The 20,906-nt window shown below is 57.7% G+C and overlaps 1 protein-coding gene across 1 annotated transcript; it reads left to right on the top strand.

The window, feature by feature from the left end:
* On the top strand, positions 1-19,165 carry SFRP1 (secreted frizzled related protein 1). The gene is made up of 3 exons (XM_064472796.1): positions 1-646; positions 6,950-7,027; positions 16,972-19,165. The coding sequence occupies exons 1-3, from the start codon at positions 112-114 to the stop codon at positions 17,292-17,294; spliced, it is 936 nt and encodes a 311-aa protein (XP_064328866.1). The 5' UTR covers positions 1-111; the 3' UTR covers positions 17,295-19,165.
* Positions 19,166-20,906: the final 1,741 nt, after the last annotated feature.

Below are 20,906 nucleotides of genomic sequence, written 5' to 3'. Positions count from 1 at the left end.
GCGGGGCGGCGCCCCGGGCAAGTGCTGGGGGGCCCCGGGCAGGGCGCGGGGAGGGTCCCCGGGGGGGAGCGGCGGGCGGCGCCGTCGGGGCCGCCGTCGGCGGGCGCGGCGATGGGCAGCGTGCGGGGGCCCCGCGGGGCCGCGCTGCGGGCGCTGGTGTCGCTGGCCGCCGGGCTGCTGGCGTGCGGCGGGGCCAGCGAGTACGACTATGTCAGCTACCAGTCCGACCTGGGCCCCTACCCCGGCGGGCGCTTCTACGCCAAGCCCCACCAGTGCGTGGCCATCCCCGCCGACCTGCGGCTCTGCCACAGCGTGGGCTACGACAAGATGGTGCTGCCCAACCTGCTGGACCACGAGACCATGGCCGAGGTGAAGCACCAGGCGAGCAGCTGGGTGCCGCTGCTCAACAAGAACTGCCACATGGGCACCCAGGTCTTCCTCTGCTCCCTCTTTGCCCCCGTCTGCCTGGACCGGCCGGTCTACCCGTGCCGCTGGCTCTGCGAGGCCGTGCGCGACTCCTGCGAGCCTGTCATGCAGTTCTTTGGCTTCTTCTGGCCCGAGATGCTCAAGTGTGACCAGTTTCCCCAGGATGACGTCTGCATTGCCATGACGGCTCCCAACGCCACCGAGGTCTCCAGGCCCAAAGGTAAGGCGTGACCAGCGCTTTGGCCCCCCTTCTGGCACTTTTCTCTGAGTTGATGGGGCCAGCGTTAGCCCAGGAGGGGCTGCGTGGGACTGAAGGGGGTCTGCAGCAGGACGAGGCTCACCTGAACTCTGCTTCTCGGCAGCAGTCCTCCAGCCTCCGAGCGCGCCGCCAGCGCTCCTGTCCTGAGGAAGGCAGGATGCCGTCCCAGTTTCTCCCCTCTGTCCCGGAGCTGAGCCCCGGAGCAGACCGTGCTGGGGCACAGCGGGTGCCTGGCCGCAGAGGCACCGACCCTCCAGGTGCCGTACTGCCCTGGCAGCAGTTTCTCTCCCGAGCCAGACCCCTGCGGGGCCGTTCTTGGCAGCAGCAGGACACATGGTCCCCCATGGCAGAAAGTGCTGCCTGGCTGGAGTAAATGGTGACAGCAATCCTGGCAGGGTACCGCGCTTCCCGAGCAGCCCTGGGGCGAGAGGCTGGGCAGCCGGCGGCTGCGCGTGCAGTGGGAATCCGGCCCTGCTGTCTCAGGTGGGCTGTGTGCTGGCGAGGGGGCAAGGGATGTATCAAGAAATGACTGGGGAAAGTGGATGTGTTTTTTGTTTCTTTCCATTATGTGTGGCAGGTTTGGTGCCAGAGTGGCTCGTTTGTGCGAGTTGCAATGAGTCTGGCTTGTTGCTGAAAACTTTTAAAATAAATAAATATCTTGGTGTCGCTTCAGCATTCTGCATTGGAGTGCTTTGAAAGGTTGGCAGGAGGGATTTTTGTAGAGGGAGGAAGCAGAGGGCTGTAAAAGAATGCAATGCTTTCCTGTGTCTGGAGCTTCACTGGAAGGGGTGAGCACCCCTGATTTCATGAGGAGATAGTGCAGGCACTTGGGAGTTGCTGAGGAATGGGGGAGCTGCGTGTGGGGCTGAACGATTCCCGTGGCTTCCATACTGTGTCTGGAGCTCATCTGGGACAGAAGGTCGCCCCTTACCGTGGCCGCTCACGAGCAGTTACCTTTACAGACAAAGGCTTTACGTCGTGCTCGGCTGGGAGCTCTCGCCCAGCCTGCCGGGGACCGTGCAGTGATACCTCGCTTGTCCCAGCAGCACTCGTGCTTCAGGGAGCCCTTCAGTTACGGGGCAGGAAGGGAGCGCATCCTGCAGCAGAGGGGTGACACCCTGGGGGTGTCCCCAGAAGCCAGGGGGCACACAGAAGGAAGCGGAGAGGGTTGGCTTGAGCAGGACGGGGCAGTCGCTGCAGGCAGGCAGGGAGGGACGCCTGAGCTCCACACCCGCCGGAGCCGTACAGGGAAACTCTGTCGTGTCTCGGCAGCAGCAGACTCTGTTGTGTCTTGGTGTGAAGCGTGTTCCCATGCCGGGGCGTGAGGTTTGGCTGCTCTCGCTCCTGGGGACCCAGCCTCTCCCTGTGCAGCACCGACAGCAGCACATCCACGCTGGCTTCCTTGCTGTGGCTTGTGCTTACTGATGCGATTAGTGGAGGCATCTTTGTTTTCCAGGAAGGATCTAAAATCATCTGTCCTGTGTGAACCTAGACCCTTGGCCAAGACCGCAGTCATGTCCTGTGTTGCGGGTATAAAGGTTGCTTTTATTCCCCGGGGACTTGCAGCCAAGTGTGCCCCTGGGGCAGCTGGGTCCGCGCTGCTTGCTGTAGAGCTGCCTCTTCCCAGGTCTGAAATGGAGTTTGAGCTGTTTGCAGGTCATTCATTTTGAAAGACATTAGTGACCCAAGACCTGGGAACAGTCTTCTTGTGTAGTTAAACAACTAAATTTCTGATCGCCTTTCAGACCTGTCTCGACAGCAGCACTGCGGGGACATACCGCTTTCTTTTGGTGCTGCTACTGTGCCCACCAGGACAGTGTTTGGGCACTATGCTGTCATTCACAGGCATCGCTAAAGCGACTTTACTGCAAGGAGTTACATCAGGTCTGAGTCCTTTGTGGATCCATTGCTGGTCCTGTTTGGTGTGCAGAGAGGCCACATTCTGCACAAGCTTTAGGGTGTATTGTTTGGGTGAACGGTAAATCAGAGCTGGGTGAGTATTGCAAGGAAGTATTGCAGCCACACAGATAAACCAGTCTGCTAAATGTCTTCATGAAACTTTTGTCCAAAGCACTTTTAAATGAGCAATGTCTTCGCAAGGATGTTTACAGAAAGTAAGTCTTTAAAATTGTTGTGCAAATGTGAACTCTCTTCAGCATTCAGTGGAAAAGTACAAGCAGCCAACTTCACGTCCCCTGGCTGCTTGAAAGTATTTTCAAGAGAAACCCTTGCATGTGCTGTAGCTGAGCTCCAGCAGCTCCAGAGGTGTCAGGCCAGGCTCCCTGTGCCCATCGCACTGGCTGGGGCACTTCTCTGCGAGGGGATGGGCAATCTTGTTGGCAAATGCTTCTTCAAGGTGAGAAGGCCAGGCTCCCAGTAACCTGCTGGGCTGGCCCTGCTGCCCTTAGGTGTGCCAGCTTTCATGGCTTGCGGCAGACGCCTCTGGCATGTGTTCTCATACGAGTAACCTTCAGTTGGTGAAGCTCCGTGTGCCGTGTACACCGTGTGCTGGGACGCTCTTGCTCCAAACAGCTTAGAGTGAACAGAGCAAAATTAAAGTTAATTGCGAGCACTGCCGTAATGTAAACCCCCACAGCCGGGTCTCCTGTGCTGGTGCTCCCGCGCTCTGCGGAAGGTCTGTGCGTGGCCTGCGGTGGCGGCGGGGCCCGGGCCCGGCGAGGTGCCCAGCGCTTTGGCTGCCGGCGCGGCCGCCTCGTGCGGGCGAGCGGTGCGTCCGGGTGAGCGCGCTTGTGCCGCCGCGGTTCAGCCCTCGTCCCTGTGCGTGCGGGGCCCTTCCCTCCGTCCGGGGCCCTGCTGCGGGAGACCCCGTCCTCAGTTTGTGTCTTCCGTGAGCGCCGGCTCCTGGAGCCCCTCCGGTCTCGGGCACTGGGGTATGTTTCCTGTTGATTCAAAGAGGGTCAGAACCCAGCAGTGTCCCCTCTTTTCTCTGTGCACTAGTAAGAACGAGCCCTTTCAGTACTTTTCCCCATTAACACCTCGAAATTGGAATTTGTTTCTGCCTCTCAAAGAGCTGACCTGCTGAATTCCTTTCTCCTTAAGCACGAGGCGGTAAAGCCTGCAGGCCCACAGGATGCATCAGGGGAGTTGCAGATTAATATAGCATTACACATTCCTTCTCCTGCCCCTGGAGTAAGCTGGCTCTAAAGCCAGGCTTTAGAAAATGGTCAGCAGGGAAAAAGCAAGCTGGAAGCAGGCTGAGGTTGCGCTTGGAGTAGAGCTGTCAGCTGCAGGAGATGGGCCCGGCCCAGGCCAAACGGCAGCAGGCGAGGAGGGGGGCGGCCGTGCCCCATACGGCGAGCTGCGGCGGGGTGCCGCGGGGTGCAGTGCGGCCGGGCGCGTGCCGGCGCGGCTGCCTCTGGGCCGCTGCGGGGGCCTGCCTGAGGAGGGGGGACCCGAATCGTGGCTGGGCTTCTTGTTGGCCCCTTCAGCCTGGGATTGTGCGGGGAGGGGGAAGGTGAGGTCCCGGGCAGCGCTGTGGGCTGGAAGATGTTGGCCGTGGTGCCTCGGGAGGGGTGTGACTGTAGGCAGTTTGGGGATAGCTGTGGCTCCACGAAACAGCAGTTCTCGTGGGGTGCAGAGCTGTGTGGGAGCTGGTCGGGCCCCTCGTGTTTGTGTTCCTCACCTTGTCGTGACGGGGTGTCCCGTGGGGAGAGCAGTGCTTCCCTTCCCCTTGGCACGGGACAGCGTCCTCTGGCAGCCCTGCAGGCACGTCCGAGCCGCAGCGGGGCTGCGGGAGGCAGGGCTGGAGGATGATCCCTGTCCGTGGAGCCCCCCTGCGCACGGCCGGGGTGAGCGCCGGCTGCCCGCTGCCACTCGCCAGGCCGCGGGGGTCCTCCTGGCACGGGGTGGCGTGTCGGGGCTTGGCCCTGGCGCAGGGCTGCGGCAGCCTGGCAGCGGGATGCGTGCACGGACGAGGCCGCTGCTCGCGCTGCGTTGGACGGCTGGCAGCGCTCGTCCTGCCCGGGGCGTCAGCAGAGCCGCAGGGAGGTTGGCAGGACGTGTCCGCGGCGTGGCTGGCAGACGGGCGCTGTGTCGCCGGTGGGAAGGGGGGTGGACGTGCTGTGCCACAGAGGGGCTGCCCAGCGCGGCTGCTGCAGCTCCAGCCCACGCGTGATGGCTGCTGGCTCCGAGCCCTCGCCATAGCGAGGTGGGAGTCCCTGCTGCACGGGGGTCCCTGCCATCCTGGCTGCGCCAGAACCTTCCCGGCGGCTGCCACAGCACAGCTAAAACAAAGCTTGTGTTTTCACCAGGGAATGATGAGACTTATTTTCCACTTTTTGGTTTTTTTTTTTTTCTTTGCTTGTTTGGAAAGCTCATAGGGTAGACGCAGAGGTGGCTTGTACGTTGTTTGCCTGGCCCGTGTGGGCTTGGGCAGTCTCCTGGCACGCACTTTGGCTGCTGAGGCACACCGAAGTGCTTTGTACACTGGAATGTGTGAAGATGAGCTCATGCGTGGCAGGTACCCCCTCTTGTTCCTGGGGTGGTCCCCAGCACAGTCACTGACTCCTGGCACCGCAGCAGAGAGACCGCTGGGGCTGTTACGCTCCTGCCAGCATCCCCTTTCCCTCATTGTGAGCTCATCAAATGTGCAGCCTGGATGGAAATATTCTGGCTGCTGATTTTAAAAATAAAGCACTGGGGACACCATCACAGGCTGGCTTCTGCCTGTGTCAAAGCTAAGATGGTAAAAGTGGCAATTGCACGTGAGGATTTTGAAAGAGGAAGTTACCCAGGTGGTGGGCAGCTCTCACAGGTACCGCGGTACCAGGGGTGGGACTGTAAAGCCAGCTGTTGGGCGCTGCAAAGGCTGCCTTGTGACTTGCACATCAGGGTGATTGGAGGGCCAGTTGATCTCCATGTGTAATTAATAAAGACATGGTGCATGACCCCAGGAATTAGCATTTGGTGCAGAACACATTTGGGGGGCCAAGAGGGGAAGAACAAGCCACAGAAAACAAATGTCTCGTCTGAAACCCCATGGGGCATCTGTGACTGAGGAGACTTGACTCTGGTCAGCGTGGGTCGTGGCCGTGCCTCCCTTGCCAGCCGTTCTGGCTCTACACCCTGCTTGCTGGGAGACCTCTTTTTTTCTGTCCAGCAACGCTGTGGGTTTTGCTGGCCTGGCTGAGGGCTGGAAGGGCACGAGTGCTCCATCTGCACGCAGGGACAGGCAGATGTTTTGCTGCAGCACCATTCCTGAGAATAACTCCCTTGTGTGGGAAAGAGCCCTCTGTTCTGCTGGACCAGGAACAGAAGCAGCATCTCCCAGCTCAATAAATTCATCCGCCAGTAGCACAAATCTGCGTCTGTGCTGCTGGGTGGTCTCCTGCTCTGGCTGGAGACAGGAACCTGGAAACAGATTTTTTTTCTCTGGGTGAAGTGAGCTTTCCTCCCAGGATGGATCCTGATGAAATGTCCTGGGCCAGCGTTTCCCAAGGGGAGGATGTTGGCCGCCGCCAGCAGCTGGCAAGCAGAGCCGGCTCTCCTCCGCTGGAGCCACGAGGCTGCCCCGCAGGTCTGCAGGGCAGAAAACAAAAAGGAGAAGACGTCTGCTCTTGGGGTCATGATGGAGGGTCTTCTGGAGGGGGGCGGCACGCGTGAGAGGTGTGCGGGTCCGTTACCAGCCAGTGCTGCTCTGGGGCAGGGAGGGAGGTGAGGGCCTTGCTGTACGATGCCTGGGCAGCTTGCGAGGTGGTCCCTAGCTCCGAGGGGGAACCTGGGCAGAGCTGGGCCATGCCAGTCCTGAACCCCCTGCCTGGCTCGGGGCAGCCCCTCGGTATGTGAGCTGTCCCTGGGCACCATCCTCCTGTCGTGCTGGAGTTTGGGCACTGCGCGCCCACCCTGGCATGCTGTGGGGAGGGAACGTCAGCGGGCCGTGGGCCGTGCCCCACGGCGAGCAGCTCCCCTCAGCTGAGTGCCTGGCCCTGAAAACCCCTCTCCCTGCCAGCACTGTCCTCCCGCTCTTGGCGGCTGCCTGCCCCTGCCCGTGCCTGGCCTTGGGGCTGCTGGCAGTGCTGGAGCAGGGCTGGCAGGAGGCTGCCTGCGGCCAGCACTGCCCTGTGGCTGGTGGGTGGCCCCTGAGCCCCGGCAGGGGGTTGTCCCACGGGGCTGGGAGCTGGGACCCTGGGCAGGGTGCCTGGGTGCGTGTCCCGCCTTGAGGGCAGTGATCTGACAGCACGGGCAGCCCAGCTCTGTGGTGCTTCTTGTGCTGGCTCCTCACCACCTCTTCTCTCCTCTTGCCAGGAACGACTGTGTGTCCCCCTTGTGACAACGAGATGAAGTCGGAGGCCATCGTGGAGCACCTGTGTGCCAGCGAGTTTGGTAAGGAGGAGCGCTGGGGACATGGGGGGGCTTTCCTGGGGGGCGCAGCACAGCATGGCTCCTGTGTGGGCCGGATCCTGGACCCCCGCATTTCCCTGCCTGCGCTGAGAGTGGTGTGGCCATGTCGCCGGTGGGCAGCCACGGTCCTTCCCCGAGGCTAGGCAAGCATGCCTCTAGATGTCAGTGTCGGCGCGCAGAGGCGGCGGCGGGACTGGACGGGTCCAGGAGGTGTCCGGCTCCCGCAGCCGAGCGCACCCGGGGACCAGGGCAGCAGGGTCCTGGCGGCAGCGCCCGCGCTCCTGCATCACCGTGGCTGCGGTGCCGAGCACCTCTCCTGCCCCGCCTGGCGAAGCGCCGTGCGGGACAAGGCCCCCAAGCACGGGATCACCTGCCGAAGCAGCAGTGCTGCGGGGCCCCGCGGCTGCCGTCAGCCCCAGCTGAGTGCAGAGAGCCAGATGGTGTTGGTCTGGAGTCTGGGGATGGGGCAGAAGTGGCAGTGCCTCTTCTTTGCTGAAGTCTCTGGGGTTTGTAATTTAACCCTGGTGTTCCCGTGTTCTTGTGCGCTTGCAGAAATAGTGCCTAGGATGGACCTTTATTCCTCTTGCAATCATGAAGGAATGAACCAGTTTCCTCCTTCCCCCAGACTGCTTGTACCACCGGGTTTCTTTTTAGCAAAGTTATGCTGCTCTTGTCAAGTCTAGGTATAAAAACCCAAAGCCAGTCCTTGTCTAGCTAGGGCCAAGCAGTAAGCTTAAAAAATGCAGAGCTACTTGAAAGCTGTGTCCTAAATATATTATGACTAAGTGAGTCAGACAATCATAGGTAAACAGAACTTCATTTAAAAATAAAGTATCACAGGGAAAAATATTAGCTTTCTCAGATCAAACCCAGAATTAACTGGTTTTGACATCCTTGCTGGTGTATGTAACTTTCCCGGAAGGTTATTAAAGGCATATTGAACAAGGTGTGCATTCCTTGGGGATTAGCACTTGAATGTACCCTGTGCCAGAGCGCACTATGCAAACTCAAACCTGCTCTGCGTGTTGGCGTATTACCCTTTCTGCTGGAAATGAATTCTCAACTCTCCTGCAGATTTGGTATGCCAAAAGTCCTAAGTTCAGCGCAGACTTTTTCTAATAGGGAAAAGCATCAACAAGAACACCCATGTAATAGCTTCCCAGGAATGCACGTGCTTCCAGCTGGGTTGGGTAACAGACGCGGCTGGGGAGCAGGATGTGCCCTTCACCCGACGGTTGGGCTGAGCGCTCCGAGGCGGGCGAGCCGGAGCGCTCCGAGCTCTGCCCTGGGCAGGCAGGAGATGAGAGATGAATAGGAGCTGCCCCTGCCCCACTGCATCTGTGGGGAGAGACTGGAGGCAGCTTCCCAGCAAGCGGCCTCTGGGAGCAGCACACCTGGTTTGGACAGGGCGGTGTGCCTGGGTTTGTGGTGATGCAGAGGCATCGCCCAGCGGCTCTGAGCTTGGGGACCTCTAGCCTGGAGGAGGAGCGAGGGGTGCTTCCCGGGCGGCAGCAGCAGCTCCGTTGTTGTTGAGTCGCTGCAATACCTGTCGCCTCCTGGGAGGCACGCGAGGAGCAAGCCAAGGTGGCGTCCCGCTGGTGGGCAAGCGCTGGGAAGGGAAATGCAAGTTTAGCCGCATGCTTGTCATCAGCCTCTGCTGCTAAATATCCTCCCCGTGCTCCGGGACAGTTACACAACAGGGAGCAGAGGCCAAACCAGAAGTATTCGTGGCCTCGGCGGAGCGGCTTGAGACCTTGACTTGCCCACAGAGTAAATTGGTTATTGGGAAACTCTGTGGTGACAGCGTCCAGAGGATGGAAATATTTCTTGGCAGGCGGCTCCCTGGGTAGGGCTGTGGCGAGTGGCCAGATATAGTGTTACCGCGCACCGCGAGCAGCGGCGGAGGCCTCAGCCCCCTGCCTACCCCCAATCAATGCAAAACGGCTGCGAAGGCTTTCGCAGAAACCTTCCTCCTGCTGTGGTTTGGGGTGGTGGGGAAGGGTCCCTGTTCCCAGGCCACGGAGAGAAATAGGAGCCAGCTCCGCAGGCTGGGCTCGCCGGGAAGAGCTCCACTCTCTGCCGCGTTGGGGAGCTTGGTGGTGTCACCCAGTGCCCTGTGCCCACGTCCAGGGACGGCAGCTTGTGCAGACAAACCAGCTAGATTTGAACTGGCTCATGTGAGCCCTGGGGATCGCTCTACTCGTAATGCCAGGTATCACGACTGCGTTGGCGCACGCACTGGGCTTGCCCAGATCGCCGTGTTTCTCCAGCTTTGTACGGGCATTTGTTTTCTCTGCCAAAGCAGAGTCTGATGGTTTTTCTGACCGTTGCAAGGAGTTTGGGATCATTGTTTGTTCTGTGGATCAGCACAACTCCATGTAACTTTATTTTTTAAACATGTCAGAGCTCTTGCTGATGCTGAGGTTGCTCCCATTCACATCCTCCTCCTTCCCACTCCTGCTTTCTCTTTTTGTCTCAGAAAGAGTTTGGGTTTTTTTATTTGAAGACAAGACGAGCTCCCTACTGTAGAGAAGTCCAAAGGTAGCTGAGCAGAGCACAGCTGGTGTTCGCTGCATGTGAACCATCACTCTGTCTTCACACTGGAAAGCTGGTCGCGTCTTGGCTATCCTTTTGTTCCCCTGCTCCGCCCTGTCACCAGACTCAATCACGGTGGGAAGCTCGCTTGCTCTTAGTGGTCTTTAGTGGTGTAGGTTCCATGCAGCTGCGTTTGGTGTTTTCTTCCTCCTGCCACTGTGTTTTTCCTCCCCATCCAGGAGGGTCCTGGGTGCACGCGGGGCACATCTGGAGGCAGCACTGTCTTTAGCCAGCTGGGGAGCCGGAGCAAGGGAACAGACGCGATGCGGGCCTTACCTGTGCCCTGCGAGGGAGGGCGGTGCAGGGTGCTCCTGGGGATGTCCCAGCTGTGGAGAGGAGCCAGCAGAGGAGGCACGGACTTCAGGAAGTTTTCTCAAAGCAGAGTGCGTGGCCCTTGAATCTTTGTTTAGTCTTGGAGGGGGTTACTGTCGTGGAGCAATTGCTCAAGGAGAGCTGTTTATCTGGCACTAAAATAAACTCCCAACCCTTCAGACTGAGATTTCTCATGTACATCCACCAAGGTAAACACTGGCAGCTGACAGGTTACAGATCCTCATTAAAGCCAGACATGTACAATAAATGTTTAAACTAACGTGTGCTGCATGGGGCAGCTGTTGGTGGGTCCTGCACGGGTTCCCGCAGCAGCGTTACCCTGGGTTTCGCTTACACCCCAGTGGCTCGTTACGGGCGAGAGGCGAGGTGCACTTTGCCCACCACTGCTGTGCGGCGGTGCCGGGGTGGGAGGTGGCTGCGTAGCAGCCCTGGAAGCAACGTCGGTCTCGAGGACAGTGAAGGAAGAGAGCTGCATCGAGCTGTGAGCACAGGAAGACTGTAAAGAAAAGAGACCTTTCTTCCCTGGGCCAGGAGAGGGCCTTGGACAAGATGCTGGGGCTCGGAGAGGTGCCAGGAGGCGGCCAGCCTCGTGGGCCAGCAGGGCTCTGGGTTTACATTCGGTGAGCAGCGGTGAATGTGGGCTCCTGGGTGCTGGTGTGAGGCAGCTCTGCTCCCTGCTGGGCTGCCAGAGCTTGGCAGCTCCTCCGAGAGCAGCATGGCTCTGGGGCAGCAGCGCGTCTTGCTGTCCACCCAGCTCTGGCTGGGGCTCGCCATGCGATAGCCACACCGTGGGAGCGATGTGCACGTTCCCATGTCCCCAGCAAAGTGTTCGGTGCTGTCTGCGTGCTGCTGTGGCTGTCCTGCCTGTAGGCAGAGGGGGCCTGGGTCGGCACTGCCGGAGGCGCTCGCGGATTAGCAGCTCCTTCGCTTCAGCAGCGTGCAGGAGCTGCCTCCTCTTCTCCCTAGCACTCTCCGTGGGAGCACCAGCCAAGGGCCTCCAGGAAAGGGGAGCGTCTTTGACCCAGCGTCTCCGTGTGCAGCTCCCAGCATTGCAGCTGGTTTGCTGCTCAGTTACTTGCCGTAGCAGCAGTCCCCTCTCCCTGTTGCACCTGTGTGTGAGTGCTGCTCCGTACCTCCCTGCCTGGGTGCCAGGGCTGGGAGCAGCAGCAGCAGCATAGCCCACGGCTTGGGGTACGGCGGGGGGAGCACAGAGCGGAGGGTGTCAGCGAGTGGTGCAGGGACCCTCGCCGGGGCACAGGCCAGCGCTGGGGGCTGGGCCAGGTATGCATGGGCTAGTTGTGGTTTAGATTTTGGTGCAGCTCTGGTGTGCTGGGGGCAGTGGTGGATGGATGCATGATGAGGTGTGAGATTGCCCTCCTGTGCCCCCGCAGCCACCTCCCCCAGCCTTCCTGGGCTGCAGCCAGGGTTTGTTTCTTACTCCTCGTGCAGGCTGGGCTGGCCCCGGAGTTCATTCCTCTCTCTGTTTCTCTTGGTGATTTTATTTATTGTTTCTGCCCTTTCTCTGGGGTCTGAGGGGATCCTGCTGAATGGGCTCTTGCTGCACTGGAGACTGCAGTACAATCAATACATGCTGTTTATTTTTTCCCGTGACTGACAGCTCCTTGCCTGCAGCCTTCTCCTGTTACAGCCCTAATGTGTCTTCTGGCAGGTTTCCTCCTTCTGAGTGATTTCTAAAGGAAGGAGCAATAGGGCTGAAGGAACAGCAGAGCTTTCCCTTCTCTCACGTTCCCTTCCTTGCCCCTGAGGTGCTGGAGTGGGGCCCCTGCCCGTGCAGGCAAGAGAACAGGAGAGACAGCGTCCCGGTCCCAGGTTCTGCTTGCTGAAAAAGAGGGGTGGGAGGTGCCTGTGGGGCAGAGTCATGGTGGGTGCGTGGTCCTGGACGGTGGGTGGGGAGCAGGGGCTCGTGCCTCTCAGCCTGTGGCCGCCCCTGGCGCAGCGCAGTCCTTGGAGACGTGGTGAGGGCATCCGAGCCCTGGTGCTGGTGTCGGGGAAGGAGGGTGAAGTGCTCTCTGGCAGCACTAATGCGGTGCTTCCAGTTTGCGTGGGAGATTGGGTTTCCTCTTTCCCCATGCTGGGGGTGGGACTGGAAAGCTGGAGCTGTAGGAACATGGGTAAGAATTGTTTCAGGTGATGAAATGCAAGTTGTGCTTTGTCAGGCTGGACCCCAACCAGCTCTGCAGGGCCTTTGCTGCTCTTGGAGCTGCTGTTGCCAAGAGTAATTTCATTCCGAGTGAGCAAACACTTTCATATACCCTGTTTCATATTAGTAGAAATAAAAAAAGACATTTTTATATCTCCAGCACTCCCTACTCTCTCTGCATTAGAGATAGCAGAGTTAGGCTACCATCTGATGTGGGCCGTTTGTAGTTGAGGCCAAATCCGTGGCTTGGCCTAATGGGGGTGCATCACCCCGGGGCCGGGGTCTGACCCTTTGCTAATGGGAGCTGTGGCTGGCGATGGGGCAGCTGCCGCCGTCCCTCTCGCATGCTCTCCCCAGGCGTCCCAGAGTCAGAGCCATCCAGAGCGCGGCACGGGGCGGCTCGGGCTGCGGGAGAGGAGAGCCTCGGAGGGGATGAGGCTGTCCATGCTGGCCTTCTGTTCCTGACTCCCATGGTTGCTGGTGGCAAGGTCCTGCTGGATGACACCTTGGGAGAAGGAAGGGCTGGTTGACGCTGCGGTGCGACATTGGGAGCACGGACACTGGGGGAAAGCTGGTGATAGCTGCCGGCTGGTGCAGGCAGGCTCTTTGCAGGAGTCTCCGCACTGTTCAAGTGTGGTGCAGCTATACCTAATTCTTGTGCCGGCAGCTCGCTGTGGCAGCGGACGGGGTCTGGTGAGAGGGTGCGTGCCTGTGCTGGGCTTTTGGCACTGGCTGTCCCGGCTGTGGCAAAATGCTGGTGGGCGGCTCGTGCCTGGGCAGACATCAGCTCCTCGATGCTGGGGCTGAGCAAGGGCAAGTGTGGCTTTAGCGCCCCGGCAGGATTTCTGCTGTTGTAAACACAACATGGCTGAGAGCTGTTGAGTCCCAAATTAAATCCTGAAATCTGCCTTTGTTGTGTTTTGTTTTTTCCCTCCCAGCTTGAGTAATGTTTTCACTTCTGTGTTTTCTGGGAAGAACCTTTGAAGTGGGCGACTGGACGCTGGCTTGCGCTAGAGGTCTCCTGCCATGACTTGCCCATGAGCAGACGTACCGGCAGCGCTCACAGGGAGGATGTTTTGGGACCATGTATGGCATTAAAGTAAAACCTCTCCCTGTGCTGTGCTGGGGTCCCCCCTCTGCCCTCAGCACCATCAGCTGCACGGCCCTGGGGGGCACTCGCTGCCGGAGGCGAGCGGAGCGGGGAGCGTTCCGCTTGGCCAGTCCCACGTGGCGGGCAGGGTTGTGCCTGTCCCTGTGGGCATGGATGTCCCGGAGGGGTGTGCAGCATCCCTGCGGATGCTGCTCACCTCCTGCCCCGGAACCCGGGGACCGCAGTCCTGGCACCATGCTGTGCCGGATCCAGCACTGCCTCTTGGCAGTGCTGGCAGTGTTGCAAGCAAAGCTGAGACAATGCCTGGCTGGAAAGGGCTTTCCTGGTTTTATGGGTGGTCCTGGCTGCAGCCAGCCACCAGCACTGCTGGGATGGCAGAGAACGGGGCTCCTCTTCGTGGTATGGCCGGGTGGCAGCCGCTGGTCCCATCAGTGCTCCCGTTCACAGACAGGTTCATGGCCTCTCCGCAGCCCCCGAGGCTGCTCTCTGTCTACGGGTGCTCACAGTGGAGAGCGAGGGCCTTTCCACGTGAGCGCGTCAGCCAACGTCTTCAGGAACATGGAGGACGCTTCAATTAACAGGAGCGTGGGTGAAGTGGAAGGTGCTGAGCATGTTAGGTGCGGAGATGTGAGTGAGGGAGCACGGGTTTGGTAAGAGGTTGTGCTGGAACATCGTGTAAGAGTGAGGGGGAATAGGGGCTTGTGGCTGGCGGCCGTCCTCTGCAGCGACACAGAGCCGCTGCAGCACGTGGGGTGGCGTGGGTTGATGCTGCAGCCAATGCCGTGGGCGATGCTGGGGCAGTCCCGTGGCCGTGCTGCAGGAAGGCTGCAGCTGCTGGCCTGGGAAGGCTGCACACACTCCTGTGCTACGAACAGCCCTCCAGGTCTCCTCCTGGGGTCGGCTTCCTCCTGGCAGCGACGGCTGAAGATTTAGGCTGTGCAAGCAAGCATGTCCTGGGGTCTCAGAGGCAATTTCAGCTCTTGTCGTGCTCGGCGCTGAGACGGATTTGGTGTGGCATGGTGGGAGCAGAAAGGCCAGGGCTCCCAGGGAGGAAGCTGTTTGCTTTAGCAGCTCAGTTGGATCCCAGAGCCAAGACTCAATCCGTCCCGCTGGAGCCGTTCCCGCGCTGCCTGCCTGCTGCTGGGGTGGAGGTGTTCCCGGGGCCAGGGGGATGCCGGGCGAGCTGCGGCAGCGGCGAGTCACACGATGGTCCCCCCCTGCCAAACCCTTTATGTTTTAGGAAAGCCACAAGCCAAGGGGCTGCCTCCCGCTGCGTGGTGCTGTGCTCCCAGAGCTGGGTGTGCAGCCGGGAACGAACGGGCCCTCAGGCACCGCTGTTCTGGTGTGCGTGGAAAATGCCAGAGCTGCACGTCCAGCCGCGCTGCTGTGAAACGTGCCTTTTGTGCCTGGGAGTCTCGGCTGGAAAGTGGGTCTGAGCCTAAGGAACGCAGCCCAGGTAGGGGAGCAAGGGGGGACTGGGGACCCAGGTCTCTGGCAGAGGGGTGAAAACTGAGCAGTGAGTATAAAGGCTTTTTAAATTATTTTTTCTTTGGCTTGTGTGACTGCTTAGTCCGCAGCAAGGCAGCTGAAACTTGGTAGTCCTTGAGCCAGGCTGCGTTTTACCTGCGTAGCACTGCAGACTCCCTCTGCTGATGACAAGGGGGGTGTCATTGCTGGGAAGAATGGAGCCCTGCACAAACTATTCGCATCCCAGTCAACCTCCTCGTTGGTCCTCCTTGGTGTTATCTGATCTTGGCTCCATGTGCTGCTTTGCACGAGTGGGGTTTGGATGAGTTTTTAGTCCACGTCTGGATTTATGGTTCACGTGAGCTCCCATGCTCCCTGAACCTGCATCGCTGGCTTGCCAACAGATAACTGCTGCTGTGCAGGGAAGGGAGCAGCTGTGAGCTCCCACGGCACAGGATTAGCAGACCCTCTTTGTCTTCCATAGACTATGATAGTTGGAGTAGAACAGCACCTCCAATAGCTGCCAGATTGTTTTCTTCCTCTAGCAACAAAGATCTAAACTTGCAGCGATCACAGCAAAGCAATTTGCAAACAAGCCATTTTGAAAAAGTCTCTTATTAGTGCTATTATACCATTCCTCCTGCACTGGCAACCACCGTGCTTAGTGCAAGAGTTCAAAGTCAGAACGGATAAAGAAATTGAGGTTCACATTGAGGGATGCTGCTGCTGCTGCCCAATTAATGTCACGGTGCTTAGAAGCTGCGTGAAAACTACTTGCTGCATTTTCCAGATTTATCACAAATTGATGTGGTTCGGCGTCTTTAGCTCTTTAAAGCTTGGGTCTCTTTAGCTCCTTAAACATCCTGAATTTGGAAAACAGATGGAATGAAAATTTCACTTAGGTTTCCCGTCCTGGATTACTTTCTTGTACAGTAACAGTATAACATGACAGGACTCTTGGCAAACACAGCAGGTGCTTTTGGCACACGAGCAGATAAATACCATTCCTCCTGTTGCCAGTGCAGCGGCTGGGAGCACGAGGGTAATACAGAGACTCTGCTGCCTTCTCAGGACTGTCATCACCCTGTCCTGCTGCCATTCGTGTCTGGAATGGTGAGCAGAGCTGCCGTCCAGAAAGCAACGTGCGTTCACTGCTACAAGTTCCAGCAGAGCAAGACTTCAAGGAACGATGCTGCGGGGACCCGTCTCCCTGCCAGAGCCAGCGGCTTCTGCATGCCGTCTGCTGCACATGCTCTGAGAGTCAAATGAGAAGGGACAGCAGACAATTAATCACCTATCCGAGCACTATTTATCTGCAGCTCTGAAGTAAACTCCCAAATGATGGAAATATGTTAGTAATTTTTGGCCATATGTGCTTTTCCCCAAAAAAGAGGCAGAGCCAAATGGCACAGAAGTGATACTTTAATGTACAACACATTTTAATCATTTTTCCCATGTATACTAAATTCTTTTTCATGGTCGTGACAAAGGAACATTAATTTTTTTTTTTTAATTCGGGTTGCGATTAACTTGGGAAAATGCTGAACCCAAAGAAGAAAATATTTTCCGTGGAAGTTGTATCGGATTAACTCCCCTTCTCTGGGGGAAGGTGCAGGTGTGTGGCAGCTCCGCAGGGCGCTGCCGCCTGTGTGCGGGTCCCCTGGACGCGGCTCTTTGCCAGGGCCTCGCTGCTCAAACGCAGAGATGTTCAGTGCTTGGAAACGTCTTCTGCAGGCACCCGAGGGCCGGGAGTGACTGCAAACAAATGCTTGAGAAGCTGAGTTGACCTTTTAAATGGCCCTTTCAAGAGTCTCTCCGTGTGTCTAGAGCAGGGGAATCACCGTGTTTACTCAGCTAATGTTTTGCTAGCAGAGAGCGTATCGCCGGCTGAACAAGTCTCCCTCTCAGATAGAGTGCCCGGTGTGCTTTGCTGGGGGGAAGGGGAACAGAGATGTCGGTATTTTACCTTGATGCTCCCCGGGCACGGGGATGGCTTCGCTTTCGGCGTGAGGGTTTTCGTGTCGCGGTCGGTGGGCCAAGTCACTGCTGGGGCGATGGCACAGAGAGGGGAGCAGGGGGAGGTGGGGGCAGTGCGGAGCGGGTCGCTGGGCGTCTGCAGCTGGGCAGAGCGCTGCCGCCGTCCTGGGGTGGGGGCACCGGTGCTGCCCTGCCCCCAGCCTCGCTTAGCAAAGGCTTTGTGCCAGCCAAGGCTGCTCAGGAGTCGTTTTGGTTTTCCCCTCTCTCTGGCTTGTTTTTCAGCTCTTAAGATGACCATAAAGGAAGTGAAGAAGGAGAACGGGGACAAGATGATCATCCCGCGGAAGAGGAAGGCGCTGAAGCTGGGGCCCATCCGGAAGAAGAACCTGAAGAAGCTGGTGCTGTTCCTGAAGAACGGGGCCGACTGTCCCTGCCATCAGCTGGACAACCTCGGCCACTACTTCCTCATCATGGGCCGCCAGGTGAAGACCCAGTACCTGCTGACGGCCATCTACAAGTGGGATAAGAAGAACAAAGAGTTTAAGAAGTTCATGAAGAGGATGAAGTCTCCCGACTGCCCGACGTTTCCGTCAGTCTTCAAGTGATGCGGTGGGCGGCGGGAGAGCCGCCGCCTGGACCCTGCGCAGCCCGGCACGGCAGCTCGGCCTCGCTCCTCTGCAGGGGGGACGCTGGAGCTGAGCCCTCCTGCTCCTCCCTCGTGCTCCTCGGAGCTTCCCTCGCCGACCCCAGCCCTCCCACCTCCCCACTGCCGGCATTTCCCTGATCGCCCGGGTGTGCAAGTGCGACGTGCACGCACCAAACGGTCGCTGAGGTCACACGCGATTTACATCTGCAATATCCAAAGACCTATTGCTGTACAGATATGTACGTTCATTTAAAGAGCAGCTATCCGGTAAAGAGGGCAAGCGGAGGGGTGTAAAGTTATGTCAAGAGATTACACATTTGCAGAAAGGACCCTTGTGACCGTGTTACTCCCATCTTCATGGCTGCAGGATCACCCTAAATTAATTACTGTTTGAACCAGAGCCGGCCAATTAGAAAAGCATCCCATTCTAATGATAAAAGCTAATAAACGAGTAGTGGAGAGGCCCGTTACAAACTCTGATAAGACCTCCTAATAGCTAATTGCCCTCACTGTAAAAAAAAATCCCACTGTAGTCTAAACCTGCTTAGTTTAAGCCTTAACCCTGGGGCCCTTGTGATTCCCCAATCGGCTGGATCGGCCCCCCCTTAGCAGCATCTCTTGCAACGTGTCACCGGGACGCCTGCCCTGGCCTCTGCCGAGCCGGCGGAGCCCCCCGAGCCCAGCGCCGTGCTGCTCCTTCCCCAGCCGTTGGGTCCCTCTTGGCCCTGCCCGGTTTGGTGGCGCGGCAGCCCCGCCACAGCTGTGGGGGCTGCTTCCACCCGTGCCTCCGGCAGAGCCCCGGCCGCAGCGGCGTTGGGCTGAGTGTCCCCCACCCTCACGCCTCCCGCGGCAGAGTCCCCGTGCACGCGTGGCCGGTGCTGCTTGTGCCCAGACGTGTAATTCAATTTTAGCCACATGCAAACGCGCCCCGTCTCCTGGCCGGCCCAGCAGCCTGGGACTCCCCGCTGGGGGAGAGCTCGTGGCCGGCTCCTCCAGCTCGTGTCACTCACTGACTTTACCAGTGATATTTTTATAGTTTCTTCAGGCTGCTGGCAAAATACCAGATTGCAGAAGGCTGAGAACCGGTCCCTGTGGAGTGCCAAGGGAAACGCATCGTCTCCGTCTTTCCCTCTTTGCAGTCGCTGTGGGGCCTATCGGTTTCTAGGTTTTTGTCTGTTTGATGTGTGACAGCTTGGCTTTGTATCATTCTGGGTTTTTTTTTCCTTAATCAAAATGTCATGTTAGTGTGAGGTCAAATAGTTTATGAAAGACAAAGAATATTGCATCCAAATGATTACATTTATCGACCAAGCCGAAATTCATTATTCTGTTATTCTGTTAATTGGACAAGTTCTCTTTTCCACAGACCCGTTTTGCTCCACATTAGTTATACTATCCTGCTTCCATTCGGTGTTCTCATCAATCACAGTTACTCTGAGAGAATTAATGTCTTGCGATCTGAGATAATCCTGTTGCATTGTAGTTAAGTGAAGTAACAAATCCTCATTTTTGAGGTCTAAACCAACCCCACTCAAAGCTGGTAAATTAATTATTCTTTAGCTCGGGAGTGCTGTTTATTCCCCACATGGGGACAGAGCCGTGGACTTGATTGTAGAAGAATTCCATGAAGAAGCCAAGCGCGCTGAGGAACGATGTTTCACAGCTAAGAGAGAGATGGATTTAGGACGTGAACTCTGTAGAAAGTCCCACTAGGTTGTCTTAGACCACCATTTGTAGTAGCGTTGTTTCCTTGATGCAAAATTAATCATTGTAGATAATGTGCTTTATCAGTGAATTAAAGAAATAAATAAACCATAGGTTTTAACATCACAGATGGATGAGGTGAAACGGTGGGGAAAGCTGACAAATTCAGCCTTGTCAGAAACAGGTCGTGGCCCAGAGTCGGGGCACGTTGAGCTGAAAAGGCTGGTCATCCCGGAGCACCCAGCGAGGCCCCGCGGGGACCAGGGCAGGGACCCTCCAGCCCCACCAGCTTTCCTCCCACAGCCGGGTGGCAGTGCGGAAGGGGAGTTGGTGTTGCATGAGGCAGAGATGCTTAACCATTTAACTGGGGTGCTGTTTTCATGCCGTCGCCCAGGTGTCCTGTCGGCCACCTCCAGAAACCAGCTGTTGAGTTATAATTTTGAAAACACGTGTTTTAGCAGGAGGCATCAAATCAAAGAGCAAACCAGTTCACATGTGTTTCGCCACATGAGCCACTTTCAGCCCTTGGCAGCCTTTGCTGCGCGGAAGGCCTGCTTTCCCACCAGCAGGTCCTGAGCCTGCGAGCCTGGAGCCAGGGCAGGCGAAGCGAAGAGGGCAGTGGCCTCTTCTCCTCTGCTCCAGTACAGGGCATGAAGCGCTGTGTGTGAGTGTGATACCGCTGGTGCTTTTTTCTGCACAAGGAGTTAAACAAAACTAGTGGCAAGAGAGTGTCCGGGAGCGATGCGTTTTGCTTCTGTAAGTGCTGTAAGTGCCTCAGCCCTGCCCGCCGGAGAGCCCCTGCCCGCAGAGAGCCCCTGCCCGCAGAGAGCCCCTGCCTGCTGGAGAGCCCCTGCCCGCAGAGAGCCCCTGCCCGCAGAGAGCCCCTGCCCGCCGGAGAGCCCCTGCCCGCAGAGAGCCCCTGCCCGCAGAGAGCCCCTGCCTGCTGGAGAGCCCCTGCCTGCTGGAGAGCCCCTGCCTGCCGGAGAGCCCCTGCCCGCAGAGAGCCCCTGCCCACAGAGAGCCCCTGCCCGCCGGAGAGCCCCTGCCCACGGGCATCATGCCAGTGCCGGGACATGAGCAGCGACGGCCCTGGACCGGGACGCGTGGCAACCCTTCAGATGGCGTCCGGGGCTGAAGAGACCCCACACCTCGGAGCTACCCGTGGGAAGAACAAATTATCACTGTAATTACCGACTTAAAGCAGACTATAACTATGTGCTCCATCAGTTACTTCAAACACCCCTCTGACCCCGTGTGTTTGTCCTTGGCGAGCCGATCAGAGCTGCTGAGCACTCTGGCACGTTGTATTTCAGGCAGGGAATTTTGGACATTTCCAGGTACCTGGAGTTAACTTTACCATTCTCTTGCCAAACTGCTCTGTGATCTGGCAGCCGTTCCGGCGTGGATCCAGCGGGTAGGTTGAGCGGTCGTCACTCCGCTTCCCTTGGGCTCTCTCGCTATGTGGAGGCTTTTGGTAAAAGTAACAGCAGTAAAAGAAATGCGTTTGGTCTAACATCATGTTGTAAGCAGTTAAGGTACCTTTAAATTTTGTTTTAATGTTATTTTAGATAGTTAATTTAGAAAAGTGTGGCAGGTGAGAGGGGACTGTGTTTCTGTTTGGAAGTTTTGAGAAAGAGAACACGTAAAAGACCTGTAGGGAGCGGCCTTCTCTGGGCAGCAAACAAAAGCACGAGGCTTTTCATTACTGTAGCTGGCATGATTTTTTTTTTATTTCTATGAATATTCTTTCACCTTTTAAAAGCTGACAGATATAGCGGTGTAAAGGCTAATGCAGCTCTTAACTCTAGAAAAGAAATCCAGTGTGGAAGCACGTGCTGGAAATAGGAGCCTCTTCCCTGTCCTGTCA

The sequence above is a fragment of the Phalacrocorax carbo genome, chromosome 24, assembly GCF_963921805.1.
Source record: "Phalacrocorax carbo chromosome 24, bPhaCar2.1, whole genome shotgun sequence".
Classification (NCBI taxonomy): domain Eukaryota; kingdom Metazoa; phylum Chordata; class Aves; order Suliformes; family Phalacrocoracidae; genus Phalacrocorax; species Phalacrocorax carbo.
The sequence above is the reverse complement of the archived record's forward strand: the minus strand, read 5'-3'. Positions and strand labels throughout refer to the sequence as shown.

Coding starts and splice junctions, on each gene's coding strand:
- SFRP1 (XM_064472796.1), top strand. CDS start 112: ATGGGCAGCGTGCGGGGGCCCCGCGGGGCCGCGCTGCGGGCGCTGGTG. Junction 647..6,949: donor CGAGGTCTCCAGGCCCAAAG/GTAAGGCGTGAC, acceptor TCCTCTTGCCAG/GAACGACTGTGTGTCCCCCT. Junction 7,028..16,971: donor CCTGTGTGCCAGCGAGTTTG/GTAAGGAGGAGC, acceptor CTTGTTTTTCAG/CTCTTAAGATGACCATAAAG.